Source organism: Mustela nivalis (assembly GCF_964662115.1).
Source record: "Mustela nivalis genome assembly, chromosome: 14".
Taxonomy (NCBI): domain Eukaryota; kingdom Metazoa; phylum Chordata; class Mammalia; order Carnivora; family Mustelidae; genus Mustela; species Mustela nivalis.
In genome coordinates, this window is record NC_139033.1 from 75,970,519 (window position 1) to 75,992,364 (window position 21,846).

Here is a 21,846-nt window from a genome sequence, read left to right on the forward strand (position 1 = left end):
ATTAACATAAATTCAGGTGTGGTTGACAGGGGTTTATTATGAATATCAACACATGTTTATGACTCTTGTCATTTACAAAATTCCAGGGTCTGTGCCAGAAAGACCAAATACCAATGAAGACCAAATATATATTTATCAAACATCACAGTATCTCAGTGGAATATTGTCTTATAACACAGGAAGTCTGATGAAGTGTCCCAGTTCTTTAAAAGGAGTATGTTTTGGGACATCTGGGTGGCTCAGTTGGTTAAAAGGAATATGTTTTTACTGTATTAAATGCTGTCATTTCCTACTTTTATTGTTTTGGTATTAATAAAATGTACATGTTCATTTGATAGAGATGTTCTTTCTTTAAATGGTTTTATAACTATGGAGTTGGCTAAACAAGGGTTTCAAGACGAGTTTAAAGACTTTTTATCTCAGAAAGATGAAAGAAAGCTTTATAATAATCATAATCTAGATGGTATCACCCACTCTGCTAATCCTTTCTTCAAGAATGATACCAAACAACAGCCGAGAGATTTTTCCAGTTATCTAACTGTGGCTCACTTCCCATTTTCTAGGTGAGGTTCATACATGACAGCAGTGCCCTTCACCTGGGTTTTTCTTAATCTGTAGGATCTAGAGTAGAGACAGTGGGGAACTTTTGCAGGATGATTAATCTCGTCTGTGATGAGGTTGGCCCTGTGCCTTAGGATACTCATTAAACGCATCTGACTTGATAAGGCTGTAAACATCCAGTCTGACTTGAGCTAGGATTGTGTTACTTTGTGCTCTTGAAGTTTTTCTAAAAACTGTTCATGCTTATTTTGTATTTAGGCTCTCTTTCACCTCTCACGAGCCAGGGGACTTCAGTGAATTGTGAATTCTTGGCTCTTAGGTGCTTGTGATCACACAATAGGTAGACAGTGATAAGTGGCCCGAGCAAACAAAACTCTGTTATTGCAGATTGTGCCGAGAATGGGGGAAACCAGGTTCAGGGTTCCAGAGAGATGAAGAGGGCTGAATATACCAGGCTTGTAGATTTCTCTCAAAGGCCCCTCCTCTTCTCCATTTATTGCATTCAGTACAATGTAGTTGAAATGCCTCCTCCAGAATCCCAGTCCTGGACAGTAATCATAGAGGAACAGAAGAATAAAAGGTTAAAAGGGATGGGGAGTGGGTTAAGGGGCATTTTTATTGTTTTGTAATTCCGCATTTGGGATCACTTTTGGAGGAAAATGGCCTTTGGGTGGAAAGACTTAAGCAGATCACACACGAATTATGCCAAGTGCTTTTAAGCTCATCGATAGCATCTGACAAGCCTTTTTGTAAAGTGCATTTGTGTGGGCAAAGGTCTACAAGTAAATGCTCCTGCTTCTCCGGGGGGTGGAAGATTGGGACGTGTTTTCAGGATTCTTCCTGGAGCTCAGCACTCGTAACCATCCTCAGGCCCTAGATCATCTCTGGCTGTGCCAAGGAGCCAAGTTCAGGAGGCATTCGGAAAGAATACCATTGGTTTCAAAGACTGTGGGAAATTGACTCCTTGAAGTTCAAGAGTTACTTATGATTTCTTCCATGCAGCCAAGAATCCACAGGAGAAATGGTTCTTTCTCCCGTTCTTTCTGTGCTCTTAATTTACGTGAGACTACTTCCCCTCACCCCCAGGACCCTTTGCGACCCTTCTAATGGGGGAGCTGAAGGGGTTCTCATTTGTCCCAATGTGGAAGGAGTCTCCTGGGAAGAAAGGAGGCTTAGAAAGCACAACTCCATCGTGAGACCCTGATTATAAGAAGATTGTCCTCTCAAACCTAGGATTTCTAAAGAAGCATGTAACCGGCAGAAATTTCCAGAGCAGAGTATCGTGTCCATAAATGATGAACTGTTGTTACAGTAGGTGTTCTGTGCCCACCAGTACCCAGAGAACACTAGACTCGGGTCTGCAGCGTGCCCAGGCTTGAGGAGGGCAAAGTGGGAGACGGCGGTGGGCTGTGGGTGTCCGGATTGAGAGGACGGTAGTGTGTTTGGGATTCCGGTTTCTGCAGGGGGCCCTGAAGGGCTCATCCTTCTAGGTCCCCTGAGTCCTTAGAGGCTGCTCTGCTCTCATTACGAAGGACAGACAAACATGAAGTGACTCTAGTGAGGCAAGGAGTGCGTAGCTACCTCTTTACCCCCCTGTCAGCCCCCAAAATATCAAGGGCACAGCATTATCTTCTGTTGTGTACTTTTCTGCTCCACTGGAACATGAGCTCAGTCAGCATGGACATGAGTGGCCCGCTGGGGTTCGGACCCCCCTTCCATCTGAGCTCCCTCATCAGACAGCCAGCTCAGCTCTGTGGAGAGCCTGGGTTCAAGCCCCACCTGGAGCGGTGGGTGAGTTACTTCCCCTCACATATGAAATGCAAATGATGACACCCACCTCCCAGAGGTGTTGCGAGGAGGCCAGACCTTGAATACAAGGTCTTTGGCCATAGTGCAACAAGTTACTAGATACAGAATAGAAGCAGCGAGTCTGCTAAGCTTCCTGACATTCTGGACGGCGGTCCTTTGCTGGGTGTCTTGTCACGTCACCAGGTTTTCCCTGCTGACCCACCAGAAGGCAAGTGTCAGGGTCCTGACCTCTCAGTTGACACAAGAGCTAATAAGGTAGCTGGTCAGCTAGAGCTCTGTCTAGGGACAAAACATAAGGCTTGCCCTTTTCCCTGGTCTTGTCCCTCTCTCTTACCTGCAGTCTTTCCAGCTGTTTTCTCCTTTCATTCTTTTTACTTCCCATATTTCCATAAAAGCAATGTATTTCTGTACATATGTACAAAAAAGAAAGTATTGTAGAAGATACTCCTGCATTGCTTCCAGCAAGTTTTAAGATTGGATACTGCCATGAAAAAAATCCAAATTTTCTGGTAAGTTTGGAAATTTTTTTTTCTACAAAAATGCTATGACCACATAGAAATGATGTGTTTCTTATGAAGAGAGCCTGCAGGTAGTAGTTGGTTAAAATGTATGGATCTAAAACATCAGTGGGGAAAAACTACCTTTGGTGATATAATAAAACAGAATTTTAAAATGTGCCATTGTTTTAAAAAAAAAAAAAAAAGCAAAGCCCTGGAGGGAAAAAAAAAACAAAAACAAAAAACCTGCTAACACTTTGGTCACTGTTTAAAAGCTGCCTTCAAAACATTTATTAGCAGTTTGAATCCATCTAAATGTGTATTTTACAGATTAAAAACAGTACTAGTGAATCTTAGCTTCTTAGCCATAAAAGGAGAGAGAGAATCTATAGTATTGTACACATGGAAAATGAAATAAATCACAGGATCTTATAGTGACACCCAAAATATAAGCTGTAGCGATCCATAGCTAAAGGTTTGTTTGGAGGGTTTTGCTATGGCTTTTAGGCTATTTGAGATGGAGCAGGTTTTTGTTTTTGATTTTGTTTTGTTTTTTACTGTTCTGCAATATACAGAACATAAAATTTACCATTTTTGTCCTTTTCTTAAGTGTATAATTCAGTGGCATTGGAGACATTCACAATGTTGTGCAGCTATCGCAACTATCTCCAGAACTTTCCATCATCCCAAACAGAAACTCTCCATCCATTAGACAGCAACTCCTCATTCCTCCCTCACCCAGCCTCTGGTAACCTCTCTTCTACTTTCTGGCTCTCTGAATCTGCCTAATCTAGGTATCCCACATAATTGGGAAGTACACAATATTTTTCCTTTTTGGGGGGGGAGGGGGTCTGGCTTATTTCACCTACCACGTTTTCAAGATTCACCTGTGTATCAGAAAGTCCTTCCTTTTTACGGCTGAATAACCTCCCATTGTATGATGACCACTTGTTCCGCTTATCCATTCATCCGGGATTGCTTCCCTCGTTTGGCTGTTGTGAATAACGATGCAGTAAACATTACCGTACGAGTGTCCGTTTGTGTGTCTCTGATAATTAGTGTTTTTAGAAGGTATCTTTCCGAAGGCTGAGATTTTCAAAGAGAGGGTGACGGGCCCCATCAATAAATGACCTCCCCTTGCTGCCACGAGAACCAGCCCCTGGTGCTGTGGGGGATGGTCTGGGTAGTTAAATCTGCCTGGGGATGCCACACACTTTATGTGACTGTGTCAAAGAAAAACCTTGTCAGTCCCAAAGAGGCGTGTCTCCCTTTGAGCCTTAGGCTCTGATAGGATCTGATGGTGAGGGAGAGCACGTGTCCTCATTTTTCTCCTCACGGTTTGACTCATCCTACGCATCTTTGCCAGTGGCTCTTGGCACACGTAAGTGTGTTGTGGAAAATCTGACCTACTCACCTCCCCGAAGCGATGGAAGTAACGTCCACTCAGTGTGAGAGAGGATTTCTTTCTAAGGTAAAATTTCCTCAGTGACAATAGCGAGATTTTAGGTGACCTGGGATATGAATTTGAAGTTCTGAAATAGCCAATTTCTTTTGTTTTTGTTTTTGTTTTAAGATTTTATTTATTTATCTGACAGAGAGTTCACAAGTAGGCAGAGGCAGATGGGGCGTGGGGGTGGGAAGCAGGCTCCCCGCTGAGCAGACAGCCTGACACGGGGCTCAATCGCAGGACCTCGAGATCACAACCTGAGCCAAAGACAGAGGCTTAACCCACTGAGCCACCCAGGCATCCTGAAATAGCCAATTTCTATTACAAAAAAAAAAAAAAAAAAAGTGCAAAAATAAGAGAATATATGGAAACTACACAGTTGACAAAGTTGATACTTCAAACATACTTTCCTCATGTAGAGTGAAAAAAACATTTTTGTGAACACTGGTTTTGCTCCTGTAGAGAGAAGAAAGCTGGAATGAATAATAATGGTTTTCCCACCTCTACTTTAGGGGGAAAAAAAAGGTGATTAGCATCTGAAAATATTAATCAAGTAAAGAATCATAAATGGTTAGCTAATGTTTGCTTTTTGTGGCCATGGCAATCACTTTATTAAGCATATTATTTCATTTAGTCCTTACAAGAAACCTTTATACAAAGTAAGCATTAATATTATTTCTGCTTTTAAATAGGGAAATTGGGGTACTAGGAACTCAAGGAGCTACCCCAGGGTCACAGACTACTAGTGATTTACCTGGATTTGGATGTGAATGCCCATGGCCTTTGCCCACTTTTCCCTTTTACACACATAACATGCATGTCTTCATATGCTCACTGGAAAACTAAAAATTCATAAAGATGTGGACAGATTTTGGATGACAAAAATCTTCAAATTTATGAAGTTTCCCTAAAGCCATACTATGAAAGCTTTTCAAAGCCAACTGAGGGGATGCTTGGGTGGCTCAGTCTGTTAAGTGCCTCTTTCTCTCAGCTCAGGTCATAATCTCAGGGTCATGAGTTCAAGCCTTGCCTTGGGCTCCACACTGGATGTAGCTCTTACTTTAAAAAAAAAAACAATTGAAATTACACATTCAACTCTGAGAGCTCTTAGGTGTAGGTACTCCAGAGGGTAAAGGAAGACATAAAATGCCTAAAAGGAGAGTCACAGCGAATCAGTGGAGTACAGAGATGTGTGACCAGAACCCCGTGAAGTGTGAGCTGAGCGGCACACAGAAGAAGTCAGCGGACATCCTCTGGGATAAAACAAGGCCTCTCCAGCAGCTTTTTCCCATTTGCAGGCTACTTGCTACTTAAACCTCCAGAGGACTCTTTGTGGGAGCATCAGCTACTTTTCTGAAGCACCGTGCACCCCCTCCCCCCAAGTCCATGTGTGGTGCTGGCCAGGCAGGCAGAAGTGGAATGGCCGGCCCCTAGCTGTGACTAGGGGCCTGGAAACGTGCAAAATGTTTGGTGGTGTGAGGAGAATGGAAACATGGCCCCATCCCAAGTGCAGGGACTTGGCACTGGAGCCCCTGAGGGGCCAGAGATGTCTGAACAGAGGGCTGTCAGACAAAGCAAAAACACCTCAACCCCAAGTTGTCCCTGCACTTCAGGGACAACACCCCAAAGTAAGGTGTAACCTTCCCCTCCCCACATCCCTGGCTGCTTCAGGGAAACTTTGCAAGGTTACTGCCATGCCTGCTGTCCGTTCTGGAAAGTGCGAGACAGAAGGTGCTGTGGGCATGTGTGGTCTCCCCTCCTCCTCCACACGCTTCCCAACCCAGGCTGCTATGGGAGGGAGTGATTCCGCTGAAGAGGAGACTCGGAGGGTCTGAAGGTCGGAGGGACCAGGGACATCTGCTCTCACCCTGGGACAGGCGAGGGCTCAGAAGCAGGCACGCAGGCTCGTCAGAGATGAGTGATCCGCCCAGCGGGTCGCAGCCCCAAAGCTGCATCAGAGAAGGCAGCAGGACGAGCTTGCAGGCAGACGGTGCCTCCTGATTAAGCCTCTGTCCTCTGTCGACTCAGGAGCCATTAGGATCTGGCTTGATGGCACAAATGGATCTATACACAGCCTGGGGAGGAACCATCCTAACAAAAGGCTGTTGCAAGTCCAAATAACACGTTTGCCCTTGGGCTCTGTGACACGGCCACTGTCACCGCCCGATCCTGAAGTGAGGGCTTTGAAGGCGACAGTGGCTCTTACGGTGCCTGCTCTGGCTTGACTGTTGAGGACTGCCGAGGCCACACCGGCTCTGGTGGCCGATCGTGTTTCTGAGCACTGTCTATATGGTCTGTTGCATGGATCCGACATGCCGGCAGCAATATGCACGGTTCGGGCATCAGGCTTCTGTCCCGTGTATTCACAGAAGACAGCACCACGGATGACAGAGTGGGCTTCCTTGCTTTTAATCGCTGGACCCCAGGGATACCTGCTTTCACAGAGCGCTGCCCCCAACCCGGGGCTTCCCTCGGCTCTGCACTTAGGGCTGGTCAGTATTCCTGCCGTGATGTTGTTCTGTTCCTCCCAGATTACGTTCTGCTGGAAGCCCCTTACTTTCCCCATGCTCACTGGCTGGCCCACCTCGAAAGGCAGTGGCTGTCTTGCTTGACTGAATCCTCTGCAGTCCCCCAAACGGGGTGGTGCAGACAGGGACTAGAGAGAGCTTTGGCTCCGTAGGAGTCACGAAACTGTGGGGTCAGCATCTCCTGTCCCCTCTTCAATCCCTAAAGAGTGTGCCTTGGTGTTAGTGGTGGGAATCCCAGGTGCTCTGGTTTGGAGATGAGAATTCCAGACGATTATTTACCAAAGGGACAGTGTTGGCTTTAGGCAGAATGCTAGCCAGGGCTGCTTTCCAGATCTCAGAGCCTTTGGTGGATGATTAATGGAGGCGAGCAGGGCTTTCAGATAACAGGGCTCCTGGACAGACACGGGTCAGTGAGTCAGCCTCCGCCTGGTCAGGGAGCCTCTCTGAGAGGAAGCCTTCGGCTGGGGAGGTGATTAGAAACTCAGATCCATTTGCTATCCCCCCCATGTCCATTAGGCCCTCCTTTGTCCTCCGTGTGAAAATGTATTTGATGATCTCCAGCAGCACGGAGCTAATCCCACCTAGGGGCTAATCCCTTAGCTTAATTTCCTGTCTCCCTTGAGGGAAAGTCCATCAGTCTTGTGCCTTGCTTCCGGGGGAGACGGGGCCAAAGTAACACAGTGGTAGGTTTAGTGGGTGTGTTTGCATTCTGGGTCAGTTCTCTTATCCTTAAAATAAAAGGATTTTTCTGGAAAAGTAATATATAATCATTTTGACTCCTGGAAAAAAAATCTGTAAGGAAAAACACAGAGTCACCCATAATGCTGCTGCCCATTGCTAAGACCTGCTAGCATTTTAGTGTACTTGCTTCTAAATATTTCAAAGACAGAAGTATTTAATCTTGATGAGATAATTAAATTTATGTTTTTAGCCTATATCTCAAAGGTGGGCATTTTATGAAAAATTTCCCATGTTATTAAAAATTTTTAGTAATCATAATTTTTAATGGCTGTACAATATTATAGCAGCTGTTATCAGTGAAATCGGGAATTTGTGTGCATAATGCGTTTTTTTCCAACGCTAGGGAAATTTTCAAACATACAGGGAAGCTTAAAGAATTTTATAGTGAACACCTGTATACTCACCATCTAAATTCTGCATTAACATTTTACAATACTTGATTCATCAGATATTTATCTAGCCTTCTATTTATCTATTAACCCACCTTATTTTTTGGACACATTTGAAAATGTAAGCACCAATTCACTTACCTTAATATACCTTAAATAAATAATTATTACTAGAACTTAATTTTGCTTATATTTTTTGTTAATTTATGTGTATTGAAATGCACAGGTGTTAAATTTATGTTCATTGAGTTTTGACAAATGTATGTATACATTTTCTTAAAGATTTTATTTACTTATTTATTTATTTGACAGAGAGAGAGAGAGAGATCACAAGGCAGAGAGGCAGAGAGGCAGGCAGAGAGAGTGAGGGGTAAGTGGGCGCCCACCAAGCAGAGAGCCTGATGTGGGGCTCGATCCCAGGACCCTGAGATCATGACCTGAGCCGAAGGCAGAGGCTTAACCCACTGAGACACCCAGATGCCCTTGTATGCATACATTTTAATAGTATAATAGCACACTCTGTTATTTAGAACAATACTTGGAGTCAATTTAGAAGGTCCAAAGGATGTGATGGCTCATTATTATGAAATATACCATAAGTAATTTAAAAGTGTTTCATGTGCTCTTTTGTTTGAAGTACTAAGTATTTTCTTAAGTTATGTGCACCTGAAAGAAAAGTGAGTGATTAATTTCTCTGAAAAGGGGAACAACATTTTAACATTTTTTATATATTTTTTTCAATTAAAAAAAATTTTTTTTTATTTGACAGATCACAAGTAGGCAGAGAGGCAGGCAGAAAGAGAGGGGGAAGCAGGCTCCCCGCTGAGCAGAGATCCAATGTGGGGCTCGATCCCAGGACCCTGGGATCATGACCCGAGCCGAAGGCAGAGGCTTTAACCCACTGAGCCACCCAGGTGCCCTGGCTTTTCTTTTTTTAAAAACAAGCTCTACGCCCCATGTGGGGCCCATAATCACAACCCCAAGATCAAGAGTGCCATGCACTACTGACCAAGTCAGCCAGGTGTCCCAACTTTGTTTTTCAAAGCACTTCTAACTTTTTTGTATTATTTTGTTAGACTGGGAAATAATCTGCCTCTCTCCATGGACTAGTATATTTTTTCTAAACCAGTGGGAGCCAGGAACAGATTATTATTAATAAGACACAAACCTTACCTTCAGTTCTGATCAGCAAATAGCATATATTTATATGGATTTTCAACATCTGTGAATGCCCCACAGCCACTTATTTGTCACCTACTCAGTGAGTCCGTAGATGCTTCTGAAATATAGATTCTAATTCAATATTTCGTGTACTGCTTGATGGTGTTGCTGAGTGCCTGTGTGTGTGTATACACTGGGAATTCCTATAATTTGGGGTAAGAACACCTAATTTTTTGTACCATCACTGTTTCGGTCTTGCCATAGTCATGATTTTCCATTTCTCTGATTGCAGAGTAATGATAATTTACCCGTCGCTTTATCACCTTCAGTTTCATTTATTTTGTGTTTGGCTGGGACTGCCGTGTTGTAGTATGTTTTTGCCACAATTTTCCAATTACTGGGCCTCAAGATAAATGTCTCTGGGGCTTAAAATGCAACAACCAGCCCCTACTGCGAAACAGATACGTGTCATGTTTCCAAATGTGCACAAGCAGCAACCTCTCATTTTTATCACCATGTTCTCTCCCCAAGCAAAGGTGGCCTTTGGTGGGCAGCCTGGGTATGCCAGTGGTCTCTGTCCCTCCCAGGTAGGTCTCGCAGCCTGGACTGTGTGGCTTGTGGCCAGGCTGTTGTCCTTCTGGCCTTCTCCCTCTTTGCCTTGCTTGGGTGCTGGGATCCGAACCAGCTGTACCTTTCTTGAGCTGGACAGCCCAATAGAGTCTTCTCTTCTCACTTACTTTGTAGCATTTTGTCCTCTGATAATAGCTTCTGTCTTTTCCATATAAGGACCTGTGCTGTCTGCAGCCTCAGATCCTCAGAAACTACCAGTACAAACAAATATTTCATGGCCATGAGGTACCTCGTGAGCATAGCAATTTGCAACTGTTCCGGTAATAGGTCTTTGTGCTCTTCCGCCAGAGAAAGGAGAGACTCTTTGTACAAGAAGACTCAGCAACTCGGGGCTCAGAAACCTCGAAAACAAAAAGAAAAGCAGCCTAGATTGGCAGATTGTGCTGTCAGAAGCACAGAAGGCAGCCTGGAGGCTCTCAGGGCTGGGACTGTGAATGAGGGGGTGGAGTCTGGCTCAGGTTGGAGCCCCATCTCGGAGTGGGGGACACCATGAAACCTCATCTCACTTCGGACTGTTTTCTCATCTGTTCATCAGTGGTAATAATGTATGCCTCTCAGGGCTTTTATGAGGATGAAATGAGATCAGACGCATAAAGGAAGAGTTTAGTGGGGCACCTGGGTGGCTCCGTCTGTTGAGCATCTGACTCCTGATTTGGATCAGGTCATGATTTTAGGGTTGTGGGATCGAGCCCCATGTCGGGCTCCACACTCAGCAGGGAGTCTGCTTGAGATTCTCCCTCTCCCTCTGCCCACCACCCTTCTTTCTCATAACTAACAGAAAGAAAAGGACGGAGGGAGGGAGGAAGGAAGGGTTTAGCATTGCCCCTGATGTGAATGTGTGCCCAACAAACAGTAATTGTTAATATCCACCATTATTCTCCCAAACAGCCAAGGAGAAAGTGTTTTCCTTCGGTTGTGGCCATGGAGGATGTGAATCCGAGGAGGACTCTGTTTACAGGGCTCTGCGGTGTAACAGTGGTGCATGGACTTGAGCTGAGTGCAATGATTCTAGGGCAGGATGGGAACCAGTCTCCCTGGGAGCCATCTAGAGGCTAGTGGAGGGGAAGGAAGAATAAAAGGTCATCTTCCAGCCAGGACCTGCTGCTTCTAACTAAAGGAGAAGCTTGTAAGTCTTACCTTCTCCTAACCCTTCGGTGGAGACTAATGTGGGTAAGAGAATCTTGGTAACTTTCTCCTAAACAGAAAGAAGGCCTCTGCCTCTTCATTTTCTTATTCTGATTTTATAAGATTTTATAAGCACGTGTGCTGTACATCAGCCCCCCAAAACTTAAACAGCTTTCTAGATAAAAAGGATCTCTAAGAATTCTGAGAGTCACCTGTCTACATCCGTACCCTCCTTCCCATCCTCACTCATGATTCACAGGATCATGATTTTTGTCTCTTTTTATTACTAATCTGAATTTTAAGCCCAAAGCCTGTCTCTGAAACACTTAAGCAATTGAGAGCTTGTTCGTTTTTTTTCTGAAATTGCCTGGAAGAAACTGGTTGGCTTAAAATAGGAAATATTAAGAAATGACTTGAAAGTCCAAATAATTGCCCAACGTCATATTTTATTTAGTCATTTTCAGTACTCAGCAAATGCATCAGCCTTAGATGGGTTCAATTTGGAGTGAGAAATTCAATTTTTTTCTCCTTTCAATAGGAATTTAGAGTTGATTTGCTGGCTGTTGGCCAGACTAAAAAGAAAGAGTCTAATGAATCAGCAGGCAAGTCCTCCATTCTGGGTTTGGTTTATTTGATGGTCAACATTTCCCCTTTTTCTTATTGTTTCTTGGAAGAGATTCTCCACTGGATCTCTGAATCTTCTAGAGAAATGAACTGGCCATGAATCACATGCACATAAACCATCCTACACTCAGGGTCCCTTGGCCAGGAGACCCAAAGTAGCAGGTGAGCCTGGGAAGACACCATACCCCAGGCTGGGGGCCTTGTGACCGTCTGTCAGTCAGTGAGGGAGCCAGACACCAGGCACCTGTGGTAGAGTGGGGCACCTGGTGGGTTCCCTCACTCCTCAGGGGGCTTCCTGGTCTTTTAAAAACAATATACATATGGATTATACATATATATATAGTTATGCCTGAAGCACCAGGCTGATAAAAACAATGTCAGCTCACAAAAAGAGATCCAAGAAGCTGGCAAATAATTTCTTTTTTTTTTTTTTTAAGATTTTATATATTTATTTGACAGAAAGAGAGATCACAAGTAGGCAGAGAGGCAGGCGGAGAGAGAGGTGGAAGCAGGCTCCCTGCTGAGCCGAGAGCCCAGGCGGGGCCCAATCCCAGGACCCTGAGATCATGGCCTGAACCGAAGGCAGAGGCTTCAACCCACTGAGCCACCCAGGTGCTCCTGGCAAATAATTTCTGATGAAACGCCACTGCACCACTCTTGAAAACAGTATGGAGGTTCCTCAGAAAGTTGAAAATAGAGCTACCCTATGACCCAGCAGTCACACTACTGGGCATTTACCCTAAAAATACAAATGTAGTGACCTGAAGGGGCATGTGCACCTCAATGTTCATAGCAGCAATGTCCACAATAGCCAAACTATGGAAAGAACCTAGATGTCATCAACAGATGAGTGGATAAAGAAGGTGTGGTACACACACACACACACACACACACACACACACACACACAATGGAATACTATGCAGCCATCAAAAAAGGAAATCTTGGCATTTGCAATGACGTGGATGGAACTAGAGGGTATTATGCTGAGCGAAATAAGTCAATCGGAGCTCTCTCTGATATGAGGAATTTGAGAGGCAGGGCACGGGGGCCATGGTGGGAAGGGAGGGAAAAATGAAACAAGGTGGGACCAGGGAAGGAGACAAACCATAAGAGACTCTTAATCTCAGGAAACAAATTGAGGGTTGCGGGAGGGGAGGGGGAAGGAGGGATAGGGTAGCTGGATTATGAACATTGGGGAAGGTCTGTGCTATGGTGAGCACTGTGAATTGTGTAAGACTGATGATTCATAGACCTGTATCCCTGAAACAAATCATACATTATATGTTAAAAAAAAAAAAACCAAAAAAACCCACGGCAATCCTACATAAGAGATCAGTGGGAGCCTCTTTTCTCTGACCTCTTTAATAATTTCCTCAGTTTTTTTGTTTTTGTTTTTGTTTTGTTTTGTTTTACTTGTAAAGGAAATAGTATTTACTGTGGGTAATTTGGATGCTATAAAAAGCCACAAAAAAGAAAATAAAAATCACTCATAATTCCATAACCTGAGGATGAACACTATTAACACTTGGTATCTGTTTTGCCAGTCTGCTTTTCTGACATATCGCTATTGATATTTTATTAGATGTAAATTGAAATCACAAAATACATGATGTTTGCAACCTCTGTTTTTCTTTTAATGTGTTCTATTTCCTGAATCTGGAAGTATTCTTCAAAAACATAATTTTAACACCATCCACAGTACTCACTCGCTATTAGAAAAGGTAGTGTGATCAGCATTCTTACCCAAAGTCTCCCCTCAGTATCTCTGCAGTTTCCTTAGGCCAGCAGAAATTACTTTGTTCTTGTTGTTTCCTTTCTTACTGTCTGACTCTCCACACTCTCATGACAGCTCCTTAGAAATAAAGACTTGTTACTCTGTTGCTCAGACAAGGCAACATAGTAGATACTGTTAATACTGAGTGAGTGAAGGCTGTCTGAGTCATGGGAACTTAGTGGTTTCTTTCCAGAGGTGGGATTCCTGGCTCAGTGTGTGCGTTCATCGGGCTCATTTTCCCACCGGTAATGCTGTGGGATGTAATGCCCACTCTCACTCATCTGGATACAAGTGCCTGCCTCTGTGGACACTTGCCAACACTGGGTGTTCTGCATCTTTTGGTCTCTAAACCTCTCAGTGAAAAAATGGCATTTTATTTCAATTGCTAGTAATCATGTGTTTGTTGGCCATTTATTTTTTTAATGAAACTGATTTTCCTGCTGCTTGCAAAATATTACTCTTTTGTCTGTCTTGTACTAGAAAAATCTTTTTTTCCATTTTGTCATTTGCTTTTTAATACTGTAAATTATTGTGTTTTTTTTTTTTTTGAAACATAAAAATTTAAAATCTTACCAGTCCACTTGATCAGTCTTTTCCTTGTATGTTTTGGCTTTTTTGTGTATGTTTATAAAGGCTGTGCCCAAGAATAGAGATTTTCTTTTTCTAGTTCCTTTATGATTTCTTATATCTAGATTTTTAATTCATGTGGATTTTTTTTTGGGGGGGGGGGATACCTGGTATTGATTTTGCTTTTTTTCCCCCTGTGCTAGCCAGTAGTTTATCCAGCCTGTACCAAACAGTCCATCCTCTCCCCCACTTTTCAGATGCTACCCATATCAACTGTTAAAATCTCATAGAGTCTCAAATTTATTTCTGAGCTTTCTGTTTTGTTCCATTTATCTGCCTATTTTTATACCAGCACCAAACCATTATATTGTATTTCTACACCTAATAGTGCAAAGCTGCTGTCCTATTCTTCCTCTGCAGAGTGTTCTTGGCTGTTTTTACCAATTTATTTTTCTAGGTCAGAGGTCAGCAAACTTTCTGAAAAGGGCAGGATGGTAAATGCGACAGGCTCTGGAGGCCATTGTCACTGCTCCTCAGATGTCCTTCCGTAGTACAAAGTAGACAGTAATAACCAAGGCTTTGCTCCAGTGAAACTCATTTATAAAACAGGCTGTGGGCTGATTGGTCCTGAAGGCCTTAGTTTGCCAGCCCCTGTTCAAGATGAATTTTTGAATCATTTTGTCAAATCTTTCCATATTCTTACCTCCCTCACATAAACACAAATAGCATTTGTGTGTGTGAGTCTATGTGTGTGTGCATGTGTGTATACACACTCATAAATACTTCTCATGTATATATGTGTATATATTACATTATATATATGGAAAGAAAGGAATTTGGTTAACATGACATCATACTTACAATGATATGGGCGAAATGTGACATCTTGATAAAATAGGGTCTTTCCATCAGACAGCATCAAGCATTTATGTCTAGCACCAAAATTGTATGGTTTCTTTCATAGAGTTCCTGCCAGTTTCTGGTTAACTTTAATCTTGGCATGGTTTTTCCCTGTAGTTGTTGCTGTGATTGGGACCTCTGTGGGGGATCCCATACCCCCCTCCCCGCCCCACCTCTTCTGTGATTCGCTAGAAGGATCACGGGACTCTGACGCACTTGCACTCAGGGCTCAGCAAGGGGGAGACCCCATCAGGTCGGGTGGAGGGATCTGTGCACAGACAGGCTCCCCATTGGTTGGCCCAGGTGTTCCCCCCTACGCCCAACCAATGCAGCACCGTAATTCCTCTGTTTCCACCTCTAGCTCTCATGTCACTTCCAGATAGCTTCCTTTTGGGTGTGCACAATGTGTTTTGCAGTCATTGGGTAGCAAATGATGCCGTGGAGGGAGACTCTGGGACAGCAGGCTGACTGCGCAGACATCGGTCCCAGAATTAAATCCCATAGGCTGAAGCCTTCCTTGGGAATGGTTTCTCTCCCTGCTTCTTTATTGTAACTCTTCTCTGTCACGAATCATCAGAAGCGTTCATCTTGTTCAGCTCGTTCAAATCAAAGAAGCCCCTTCATTGCCGCGTGAAAAATCTTGGAAAGCCTATGGACTCTGGGTAGTAAATCTCAAGCCTTTCTTAACACAGACTTAACATAACTTGTTGGAAGACGTTGGTTCTCTTTCTACTTTGACCCTGCTTTTACCAAAAAGGCTACAAGAAACAAAGCTGCTTCTGCAGCTGGGTTTGAACAATCAGTTTCCGTACACACCGACGTGGCTGACCCAGGAATACCCACACTCCATGCTGATTCTGTAACTTTCTCACCCTCTCTCAACTGCTATTTTTTCTCCAGTCCTCTGGCCTTCTAGAGGGTAAGGGGTGGCTGGAATTATTTCATAACCCCGAAATTCATCCAGTAAATGGCACTCGCTGGCTTTCTATGAGTGAGTCACTTGGAGTGTAAACAGAACTGAGTTCACTACTATAGGTCTGACCTTGACGTAAGTGATGTGTGCGAGCCTCCTTCCCAGGCTGTTTGGGCAGCAAAGGAATGAGCAGAGAGGCTCTGAGCCCCCTTGACAGGAACTCCCAGAGGATCCAAGCTTCCAGGTCTGTTCCTGGTGCTTCCTGTACGGCAGGGCTGTGGAGGGGAGGGGCCGGCGGGCAAGGAAAGTCCCTTCCCACTCACAGGCTTTGCTGGGGTCTGAATGAGAGCTGGCAAGTCTTTTAACCTTCCAAACCACCTTCTCCTGGCTTATCTTAGGATTCCCTTCATCTTTGCAGGCTTCGCGTCCCTTTGTCTCCCGCTGTGATGCTTCTTGAACTGCTGGCTGGTTCTTTCAGTCTTCATACTTTAACAGGGACTGTCTTGGCTTCCTGCTGTTCCATTTCAGACATCCCCGGGCCTTTTATTTATAATCCTCTTTGTATTTCAGATGGATTTCGTGCTGATAGCAGGCAGAAGTATATGTAGAACTAGGCAGGGACCCAGCCCACTGAAGGGCACAGCCAAGGCCATGTCCCATGAGTCACGTATGGACTTACAAGAACTTGAAGATGTAGGTTTAGTCATGAGTCGAAGGGGGCTGTGTTGCAACCTGGATGAGGTTTTCTCCCTAAACTTAGGCCACCCTTCTCTCCTTTCCTACACTTTATTATCTGGCCATTTACCCTAGGCACTCAGGACATACCAATTAATTTTTATATTTGCCCCAACAAAACATAATTAGGAAGGTAAGGCAGCTCCAGAAACATTACATACCTGTTTCCTAAAATGCCTACGTTTCTCCCATCTTTCCCCCACTATTTCAAATTATCCAAACTACCTCCCTTGTCATTAAGCTGAATAATTGAGGAACACTCCAGGTACAATCATGAGGGTTCAGAGACTTTGCCGAGCTTATTCTGTAGCATTTAAACATTGGCTGTAAAAAGTTCCTTGATTCCAGTACAGGGTATGGGGAAGAGCCTCTCTCCATTGGGTGTGTCCCCTACTAGTGGGGATGGTGTGAGCCTGGTGCCGGCTCCTGCCCATGACCCCTCCCTAACAGAATGTCCCTTGGATCTATTTCAGAGTTCCCTGAAAAGAAGAGGCAGCCGGGAAACATACAAAGAAAAGAAAACCTTTAACCAGGTAAGCAGAAGGATCCTTCTCATGTTATGTCTCCTCGAGGGGCAATCACCTCATTCTGAATTGCCTCAAAAGTGCTTGTGTTGCCTTTAAAATATTCAAAGAAACATGACCTGCTCCAAAAATGGGGACTCACTCAAAACCTCCATGGGGTGAAAATGTTCACTCTAACCCACCAGCTCTTTCGTTTTGTTTCTTGTACCGAGAAGCTGGTGGTTTCTTCAAGAAAGGCAAGAACAGACGGACTCTGTGAAGCATAATTTGGTGTAATTCAGGGCTCTCTGGTAGCATTCACAACTGGCGAAACATTTTCTGGCCTTCAGTCATTCACACAGTAAAACAGTACAGCTTGTGTGGTGTTGGGTCACTCATAAGGCAATGTTTTTGGTGTTGGGTTGTTTTTTTGTTTTTGTTTTTTTTTTTAGCGTGCAAGCCAAACAGTATCCAAACTGTCCTAATTGAAGGTGCAGTGTTCTTGCTGGGGGTGGTAACAGCATCGCCCTTTCCGTGTACATGGTGTGTGTTCTGCAGCAATGCCTGAACTCTTCTGAACACTTGCTTTCCTGGATTCCTTTCTTGTTCTGCCCCCCCCCCAATTATCATATGGTTTTGTTTATTTGTGGAGCATAAGGAATAACACAGAGGACATGGGGAAATGGAGAGGAGAAGGGAGTTGGGGGAAATCAGAGGGGGAGACGCACCATGAGAGACTGTGGACTCTGAGGAACTAACTGAGGGTTTTTTGAGGGGAGGAGTGTGGGGGTTGTGTGAGCCCAGGGGTGGGTGTTGTGGAGGGCATGGACTGCATGGAGCACGGGGTATGGTGCATACACAATGAACTCTGGAACACTGAAAAGAAATTTAAAAAATAAGAATTTTTAAAATAATGAATGCTACTGGCATTAGGTATTGGGAGAGAGTAAAGGCAGGAGTGGGATGTCAGCTCCCTGAGCTCTTAGCACAAGTAGTAATTAGAGAGGCTCACGAAATCTGGGTAACCAAGAGCTCCGCCGACCTGCCCATGAACTCCACACTCTATGCGCTCTGTTGCGCCTTTAGCCAAACTCACTGATGCCCAGAACATCCTTCAAGGAGAACCGGGCCGTGGGACAGCAGGAGTGCCCAAGATTAACATTTCTGCTCTGCCCTCGCTACTCTCCTCACCTCACTTTGCCACCCACTGATACTGGGGAAATTAAAATCCGCAGTCCCGGGGCTGGGAGCTTGGACCCTCCTGGGCGTCGAGTGTGTCTCAGCTTCCTGGCTCCTGAGCAGGGCAGATCTCCCTTAAGATGGTGACCACCTCCCCATTAAGGACTGAGCCATATGGCACTGCATTCCCTGGGCGGTGGGGGGGGGGGGGTCCCTCGGGCTGAGAAACAGGTGCCACTGCCCTCGGGAGTGTCTTGAGAATTACTCCGGGCACCGGGAATGGGTTGAGTCCCCCTTCCGCCTGCGCTATCATTGAGAAAGGAGTATTCTGTCCAGCAGAGCGGTGGACCCGAGCGCCTTGGAAACTGCAGGTCTGCAACCAAAACTCAAAGGAAACCGGCACCCCGGCGCAAGGTAGGAACGCGAGGAGTCAGCGCTTGGGGTGCTGGCTAGACATCAGACTTGCAAGCCAAAGAATATATACCCAGAGCGATATATTTCTGCTGCTTGACAAGGCCTTTCCGGCTGCTGGTGGTGGTGGCGGCGGTGGTGGTCCCGGTCCCACGTGTGTCCTCCCCTCTGTGCTGTGCTTGCCTTCTCTGCCTGTGGTGTGGAAAGTTTGACTGGACCGTCTGCTTTCATACTGCATTCCTGGAGCTAGCTGATGATCTCTTGAAACCAGAGCTCGATATCCTTCAGCTTACGATTCAGCCTAGCCCCCTCCCCGGGAATTTTGGCAGGATTTTGGAAAGCGTGTGGTTGCCAGGTAAGATGGGGATCCCGCCTCTTGCTCCTTCTGCTGAGGCTGCGATTGCCCATCTCATGAGAAGGAGTGGCCCCCTGCCACCAGAACAGACTGAGCCCGGCTCCCTGGGCCTCCTCTCTCTGCCCCTCCTCCACCCCGTCCCCCACCCCCACTCTCAGGGTTGCCACTGGCCGGCAGGCACAGCGCCCAGCTCCAGCTGCCTGGACCAGAGTGAGCGAATCTGACCCTCTCGCGAATCTGACTCCCTTGGCTCCAGAGATTGTCTTTTTTTTGGAAACCGGCTTTAGCATTGGTGGCAGGTCTGGTGTTGCGCATGGTGTTGAGTAGACGTGACAGCATGCTTGCATTACTTTAGAATTCCTGGTGTGTGTGTAGTTTCTGTTTTTAAGGAACAAGAAGACTTTTTGGATACTTTATCAGTCCTCAGGTAATCTATGAATCGGACTCTCCTTAGGGTGCATCATAGAATCTTGCTTCTCTAACAGACTGGGGTCTAGATTCGGGAGAGCAGTTCTGGTTTTAGTCAGACTTGTAGGGAGGGTTGGGTGGGGGCGGGGGTTATGAGGTTTAGGGTTTCTAGAAATCAATGTGATGTGAGGACTCTTGGATTGCCTACCCTAAGCGATTAGAGCTAAGCCTTTCAGAGCCTTTGGGAAGGCCGGGGTTTCGCAGGCCTCTCAGAGACGCTACCGCCTCCCTCGGTTTCTCAGTTCAGCTCGTGGGGGAAGATCCTCAGGGAAGATCACCTGAGACTCCCCGATCTTGGTCTGAGCTATGCAGATAATAGTGCCCCTTGTCCGCCCATGTCCAGCCTGGCCTCCACCTTCCAGGGCCGCAGGACTGCAGGTGTCCATGGATGGGAGGGTGGGGCATTGGTCCCAGCAGGGGGCCCTGCCCATTCCTGGGTCTGCCCAGGCCCAAGGTGGGCAGATGGTGATGTTCTCTTGGGGCTGGCGACATTCTCTTCCATGAAGTCGGCTGCGGTCCTCAGATACAGAGGTGGATTTCTGTGCTTCAAGGTGGAGACAGAATCATTTAGGAGATATTGGACTAAGGACACACACTGGCTCTCAAATGGAATGTTGGGGCTGAGGGCACTGCCCTGTCTCCCATCCTAGGCTCTTCACCCCCAAGCTAATCCATTTACAAAGTGTTGACAGTCTGTCTCCCCTGGTACGTCTGTTTGCTTATTTAAACTCTGTCCCATCCTGTGAACGGCAGAGCCCTCTGTCTGCATTTGGATGCATCGACTTCTTGCAGATCTGTGTTTACCAAATAACTGAAAGGGTGCATTTGATCTGATTTTGAAAGTTTTAAGAAACTGGGGTCATTTAAAAGTAACATGCTGGTTTCTGGTACATGGTGGATTCTCCGTATTCACTGAAAGAATGAACGAATCAACAAACAAGCATGCTTTTCCCTTAGTCTTAGGATTATATACAGTATGGCTTTCCTGCCCATGTGGCACTGGCTCACAGTTGGCCTTGGATTTTTCCTGGAGGCTTCCCTGCCACATCATTTATTTTTTCCTTCCGTGGGTTTGGGGTACAGGAGGAGGGATCGAGGTAAGGTAGAAGGAGGACAGTTGGGAGGCACCAAGGTGGGTATTTCTGTATCTTGCTACACGATGGCAAGTGTGCAGCAAGGACAGGGCAGAGAATGAGCCCTGTTCTCTGAGGGTGAAACCTGCCTGTAACTCTGCTGCCTTTTGAGCACAAGGATCTGAAAGTTCACTCTTCCCCAGAGGGTTGATTTGTTCGGGAGACTGTTGTTTTTGTTGTTGTTGTTTTTAAAGATTTTGTTTATTTTTTAGAGATCACAAGTAGGCAGAGAGGCAGGCAGAGAGAGAGGAGGAAGCAGGCTCCCCACTGAGCAGAGAGCCGAATGCGGGGCCCAATCCCAGGACCCTGGGATCATGACCTGAGCCAAAGGCAGAGGCTTTAACCCACTGAGCCACCCAGGTGCCCCCCGGGAGACTGGTTTGATGCCTCTCCCTCCCCTAGGGCTGATGGGGCACAGCTACCATGTTGTCGGGTCTCTCTGGGTGGTGGGGAAGCCTTTGCCAAAGTCTTTGTCCCCACAGCAGCCTTTGGAAATTTGTAGTAGCCAGAGAGCAATGATTTCACGAAATCCGTCATTTCTCCCATTCATGAATGGGCCCAGTGAAACATTTCTGCAGACCCACAAAACCGTTAGAATGGGTCCCAGGCATGGAGATCTGCCCTGGGAAGGCACAGTCAGATTTCCAAATGGTCCAAAACCTGCCTTCAGGACCTCAGCCATGCAAGTATGGTTTTTTAGTGACAGTCTGCTTTGATGACCCTACAGAGTCCTGTAGTGAGTCCAGTGAGAACCACGTCTCTGGTTTTCAAACACTTAACTCTGGCCTGGGGTTTCTGAGTTTCACTTCCTGCTGTGTTAGAGCAAGTAAAGGGAGTGGAACAGGAGCGGGGTCTCTCATGTTGCCTGCCCTTGCCTGGTGAAAGGTTGGGGTAACCCAGGTGTTAGGTCTGCGACCTTTTATCCTAACTGCAAGAGCATGTACTTACTCCACACCATGGCTTCCAAAAAGCCCCCTCCTGCCTGTCATCCCGTGTCCTTGTCCTCCTGTCCTCCTTGTGATATGCATGGGGTGGAGAGACTAGGGGAGGAGTAGAGGTGAATTGCCACACCTCAGGATCTCAGCAAGTCAGTGCAGTGTCGGGTTCTGATAGGGCCTCCCCGTCCTGGTAACTCCTGTGGGCTGCTGGCTGCTTTAGATGGTGAGGTCCACACTGGAGGAAATGAATGGCAACACGTCGAGCTCACTTCTGAAGCCTGTCTGCTACCCCAGGCTTCGTGAGAGTTCCGGCATCTCTCACCAGCACTGGTGACTCGTCGGATAGACCCACACAGTAGTGAGGGACTGCCGTGTCGCTAACAGGCACCGGGTCTCATTGCTTTCTACGTCCTCTGCCGTCGTCACCTGTATCATGGGTTCCACGTGCATGTTGTT

The 21,846-nt window shown here is 45.8% G+C and overlaps 1 protein-coding gene across 8 annotated transcripts in view; it reads left to right on the forward strand.

Annotated features, from left to right (window-relative positions):
- MTCL1 (microtubule crosslinking factor 1) overlaps window positions 1–21,846 on the forward strand; it is a 122,749-nt gene that overhangs the window by 55,484 nt on the left and 45,419 nt on the right. For 4 of the 8 annotated variants that reach the window (XM_082697308.1, XM_082697310.1, XM_082697312.1 and 1 more), the window contains exon 4: window positions 16,877–16,936. In XM_082697308.1, coding sequence (XP_082553434.1) covers window positions 16,877–16,936 — 60 coding nt within the window. Of the gene's footprint in view, window positions 1–16,876; window positions 16,937–18,421; window positions 18,500–21,846 lie in introns of all 8 variants that reach the window. The other 4 variants (XM_082697305.1, XM_082697307.1, XM_082697306.1 and 1 more) reach the window with 2 other exon arrangements.